The following is a 5,751-nucleotide window of genomic DNA, read 5'->3' as shown; positions in this document are numbered from 1 at the left end:
TCTAATCATTGCATCATATTTTCGCAAAACTATTTATGCCCATAAGACATAAACTGTATTTAAGTGAATAAACTGTTTACGTGAATCTCCAAGACGGCCATTTTTACATAGTTGTGTGTATATTTGATCGTTTAGATGCGCACACGAAGCCCAAAATATACGTTGCTTGTCTTGTTGCGGTGTGTTTCGGAGCGCGCGCCGCATTTGGAACAGCCTCTATTGCGTCAATTTGGGTACTTTTAATAGCCTTTTATTATCAAACGCGTCCCGCAGTTTAGCAACAGTATAGACTACATTTTGCAACAATCACCGATCGCAGAGGTGTCAAGTAACGAAGTACAAATACTTCGTTACTGTACTTAAGTAGAGTTTTTAGGTATCTTTACTTTACTCTACTATTTATTTTTTTGCCAACTTTTTACTTCTACTCCTTACATTTAAACGTAATTATCTGTACTTTCTACTCCTTACATTTTAAAAACAAGCTCGTTACTCTAGTTTTTTTTTTTTTTTTTTTTTTTTTCAACGCCAGATAGACTGATTTCGAGCGTCATTGGATGAGGCACAGACACCCATAACATTCAGAGATGTCATTGGTGTGTGGGCTGTCCATCTTTTCTGCGCATGGCACGAAACGAAGTGCACGTTCAAACCGCGGCAAATGTGCCAGAAAGAGATTCAGTTGGCAAGAGCATGTCTGTCGAAATGTCCGAAGCGTCTGAAAGCACAGAGAACGTTGGTAGTAGTTCTAGTGATGGCGACCAGCAAAACCTTCCACATCCCTGGCCTTACCTCAAAGAATTGTTCGAAATCGTCGGGAGCAAAAACGACTCGTGGAGAATGCACTGCAAACTTTGTGAACCAAAGAACCATGTGCTTTTGGCTTTCAAGAACTCGCCTTCCAATTTGAAGAAACATGTAGAGGTAAGCTGTTTTCTTTGTTATTATTATATTAATTCATTTTAGAGTAGGCCTAAGCTAATATTGGTCGATTTACAATGTTTGCTTTGGCTTGGCTAGCATGCCGAGACATGCTTTGGGGCTAACGTTAGCAGTTGCTTAACGTTACTGAAGAGTCCCAAGTTAGCAGGTAACGTTAGCCTGTATTAGTTCGGTCATGTTTGAAAATATGCTGGCGTGTGTTGCTGCAAAGTGCTGTGGGAAACCCTGTAATACTAAGCTATTAATATTCAGTATGTATTAGGGGTGGATTGTATTCGTATTGAACCGAAACGGTACGGGCGTCACGGGTCGGTGCATGAATATAATACACGGAAGAATACACAATATAAAAATAAATAAAACTCGCGTGCAAATTAATTAATCTAATGCGGACCTACTGTTAGATACGGGGGTTCTTTATGGACACCTAATCTGTAGCTCCGAGAGAGAGAGGCGCATTCGAAAAGTCGCCAAGTGTTTACTTATATTTGTGTGTGTGTGTCTGTGAGGCGCGGGCGCGATTGAACAGTGGAAACATTAGAACATACTCCATCACTTTGTTTAGGGCATCATTCAAACTGCAAAGTGTTTGTTACTGTTAATTAATTTTAAGGAAAACAAATATATTAATCTGAAATGTAGCAATTTAATTTTCAATTCATTCAGATACAAAATTACATATCTCAAGGTCTTTTTGTCTTTTTATTAATTTAATTAATAAACTAATTATATAAAACTATTGTCAGTGCACTACAAATAAACTGGTTCTATGCCTTTACTTTATTAATAAAACTTATTTAAAAAATACAAGGCTTAAGTAATTTATTTTCCTTTGGTGGTACAGCCTGAGACATGCACAAGCTTGCATTTTTCTTCTGCATTTTTGTTTTGCTTTTCCCTCCATTGTACCGAACCGTGATGTCTGAACTGAGGTATGAACCGAACTGTGACTTCTGTGTACCGTTCCACCCCTAGTATGTATCAGTGGTACCCACAAGAAATGTGTTAGTTAAGTTAGGTGCTATTCATATCAGCCCTTTGTCACATTTGTTTTGAGTGGCCCTGTTGGTTTCAATGCAGTTTAAATTCAATGCTTTGAGGTCATGCCTATTCTTTCCATTTCCTCACCCAACTTAATGCACTTTTTTTTTTTTTTTTTTTTTTTTTTTTACAATTTAGTCAAGATGAGAAGTGTGAGGAAAGGTGGCCGTCCTAATTGGAAAGCACAGGGAGAAATGTAGCTAGATATACAAAGTATATCAGGATGATAATGTGTGTTTTTGTAAATGATTCAACGATGCATATTTTTCCACAGAGAAAACACCCTAATCATCTGGAGAGATACAAAACTTTAACTTCAAACGCCCTAAGAAGAAAGCCAGAAGGAGCACCAGATGAAAGCCCACCATCCAAGCAAGCTAAGTTATGGGAAACCAGAAGAGTGTCCCAGGCCAGTTTGGATAAATCAGTCCTCCATTTTATCATAGAAGGCCTTCACCCACCTAATGTAGTTGAGCAGCAGGGTTTCATAGATCTTGTACATCTTCTCCAGCCCAATATTAAAGTGATTTCACGCAACACTGTTGTGAACAAAGTAGAGAAGGCTTCCCTGGAAATGAAAAACAATCTGAAAACCGCTCTAAGTGAACTTCAGTTCATTGCCACTACAACTGACTGCTGGACAGCTTACAGGCGTGGATTCATTGGTGTCACAGCACATTGGATAGACCCCCAGACTATGACGAGATGTTGCGCTGCCCTAGCCTGCAGACAGCTTAAAGGTTCTCATACTTTTTCTGTCCTTGCCAGTGCTCTGAACGATATCCACAGTGAATTTAATATTCGTGAAAAGATAACCCGCACCACAACTGATAATGGCTCAAATTTCGTAAAAGCTTTTAGGGTTTATGGTCAGACTGATGAAAATAACAATTTAGCAGCAGAGAGTGGTAAAGGAGATGATGATGATGATGGTGGTGGTGATGAATATGATGATGAAGAGCAGGATAACACTGAGAGCATGGAGTTTGTTGAAGCTGGAGCCATACTGGATGAGGACGACTGCCTGGAATATCAGCTTCCGAAACACCATCGCTGCGCCTGCCACCTACTCAACTTGGTGTCAACAACTGATGTTGAGGAGGCAAATAGTAACACGGTTTACAAAAGGGTCTCACGCTCAACATTCTCAAAGTGCTGGAGTCTGTGGAATAAAAGTGCAAGATCCACCACAGCAGCAGAGATCATTGAGGAGACTTGCAAACTCCAGCTCTTGAGGCCAAATGCAACAAGATGGAACTCCCTTTTCTTAGCAGTGGAAAGGATTGTGAGAATTGCCAGAGAACATGGAGAACGGGCCATTGCAGCTGTCTGCAGTGCACTGAAGATACCCATGTATGTACCTGCCCTTTTTTATTTTTTAAAAGCTGAACTAAATCTGGTTGGCTGCCAACATTTATTTATTTCTATATATGAAAAACTGTAAAACACAAATAGTCTCTAAAAGTAGTCTCTAATGATTGTTTTTTTTAATAATTAGACCCTTCCAATTGAAGCTGTTCCATGAAATAAATGTGATGATTTTTAATTTTTTTATTTGTTGTTTGAACAGGTTTACTCCTGTCGAGCTTGCCTTTCTGTCCGAATATGCAAAGACTATGAGCCCAGTTGCAAAGGCTCTTGACGTACTTCAGGGAGAGACCAATGTGCAAATGGGATGGTTGGTCCCTACAATAACCCTACTCAAGACTAAGCTCCAGAACCTTCACATTTCTTCCAAGTTCTGTAGGCCATTGATTGATGCACTTTTAGCAGGACTTGAAAAACGATTTGGACAAATGCTTAAAGATCCGGAGCTGATAGCCGCGGCTATTCTAGTCCCCAAATTCAAGACGTGCTGGACAAGTGATGAACAAATCATAAAACTTGGTAAGTGTTGTACTGTTTGCTTTATGCTATTAATAGAGGAAAGTTCTGCATTTGAACTGCAATTGATCTCTAACATACCAAGCAATCCAAATAGCAATATGTGTCCTTGTGTAAGCCATAAGTTGATCAAAATCATTGAGCCATCTTTCAGTGTTGTAATTTCATTGTTGTAATCCAATTCCATGGTTCAATTTGGTCCTAATTTTGTTTTTATATTTCAAAGGCCTTGACTATATCAAAAGATACTTGAAAGACCAAACTGTGGAGAATCAAGGTGAGCGCTCCCATTCTTCAGAGGAGGAGGACTTCTTTTCTGCAATCAAACAGACCAGTTCTCAAGAAAGTGCTAAACAGCTGAAGACTTACCTTGGATGCCCAGGTGATACAGTAGATACACTTAAGTCTTTTCCGGCAGTATGCAACCTGTCATTGAGGCTTAACACAGCACTACCAGCCTCAGCAGCCTGCGAGAGACTGTTTAGTTCAGCAGGACTGATCTTCAGACCGAAAAGGGCACGTATTGATTCTAAGAACTTTGAAAACCAGCTTCTTTTGAAGCTAAACAGAAGATTCTGGTGATTTGTATAGGGTATGTCAATGTATTCTTTCTGTCATACACAAACACAGGAATACTGACGTACACACACACACACACACACACACACTTTCTTTCTTTCTTTCTTTCTTTCTTTCTTTCTTTCCCTCTCTTTTTCTCTCTTTCACACACACACACACACACACACACACACACACACACACACACACACACACACACACACACACACACACACACACACAATCAACACAAACACTCTTTTTGTGTTCCACACAGACTGACATGCACATTTGTTCTCGTCCCAAGTCAAGCACTTCAGGCTACAGAGACTGTTTTGATATGTAGCATTTGTCCACTTTTATAGCCTGTTTTTTTAAGGGAATTATGGACATGTACATCACACAGGCATAATTACAATAATTCTCTCTCTCTCTCTCACACACACACACACACACACACACACACACACCGACACAGACAGACACACACACACACACACACACACACACACACACACACACACACCAACAGACACACTTTTTGTTCCACATGGACTGACATGCACTTTTGTTCTTGCACAAAGTCCCAAGTCAAGCACTTCAGGCTTCAGAGACTGTTCTGATATGTACCTAGGGTACGCTTTAGTAAGTTACTCCCAAGTTTTTGATGGGACTCAGGGAATAATGCACAAGATGTATACCACTGCCACAAATACACTCACTGCACATACAAAATGTACATTATTGCACTCTCCTACTCTCCTAGTGCCATGTGCAAAACTTTGCTTTTGTTTTTGGTAGTGTTTCTCTGTATACAGCATATGAGTTACTCCATGTTTTGAAGGGGTTTCTTTTGCATAGGTTTGCAATCTCAGTTTGAAGTCTCTGTCTCTCTTTTTGTCCACCCACACTCAAATGTATGCAGTATATTTCTCTCCTTAACACATACTGACAAGCACACTCCTTAATACACAGACACTCAAGTCACAGTCATTTGCTGCTAAAATAATGTTCTGATAGTTTTGCCGGCCAGGGTATGTCTTGAATATTACTACCTCAGTTTGAATGTCTATTTGCATTCCAATAAAGTTTGAGGAAAACATGCCCATCGAGTTTGTTGTCTTTGAGGGCATTGTTTTTGTTTGATATGTTTCACCGTGTCTTGGGATTCATGTAGCACTAATCAGTTGTTAAATTAAGCTTCTATTTCTAACAGTTGTCAATGATACGAGGTCCAACGAGTCTAGTGTTAAGCGTTTTTTTTTTTAGGGGTACTTTATACTTTTTTACTTTAAGTATGTTTTAGAGCCTGTACTTTTTCACTTT

At 39.6% G+C, this 5,751-nt stretch overlaps 1 protein-coding gene across 1 annotated transcript; it reads left to right on the top strand.

The window, feature by feature from the left end:
• Nucleotides 1-322: 322 nt before the first annotated feature.
• On the top strand, nucleotides 323-5,528 carry LOC311094391 (uncharacterized protein). The gene is made up of 4 exons (XM_084132347.1): nucleotides 323-924; nucleotides 2,258-3,336; nucleotides 3,554-3,870; nucleotides 4,094-5,528. Exons 1-4 carry the CDS (start codon nucleotides 625-627, stop codon nucleotides 4,447-4,449), a joined length of 2,052 nt encoding a protein of 683 aa, XP_083988473.1. The 5' UTR covers nucleotides 323-624; the 3' UTR covers nucleotides 4,450-5,528.
• Nucleotides 5,529-5,751: the final 223 nt, after the last annotated feature.

Source organism: Abramis brama (genome assembly GCF_963993115.1).
Source record: "Abramis brama genome assembly, chromosome: 13".
Taxonomy (NCBI): Eukaryota; Metazoa; Chordata; class Actinopteri; order Cypriniformes; family Leuciscidae; genus Abramis; species Abramis brama.
The sequence above is the reverse complement of the archived record's forward strand: the minus strand, read 5'-3'. Positions and strand labels throughout refer to the sequence as shown.

Excerpts from the sequence above, each read along its gene's own strand:
- LOC311094391 (XM_084132347.1), top strand. The coding sequence starts at position 625 with ATGGCACGAAACGAAGTGCACGTTCAAACCGCGGCAAATGTGCCAGAA. Across the intron at positions 3,337-3,553 it reads AGTGCACTGAAGATACCCAT|GTTTACTCCTGTCGAGCTTG; the intron begins GTATGTACCTGC and ends TTGTTTGAACAG. Across the intron at positions 3,871-4,093 it reads TGAACAAATCATAAAACTTG|GCCTTGACTATATCAAAAGA; the intron begins GTAAGTGTTGTA and ends TATATTTCAAAG.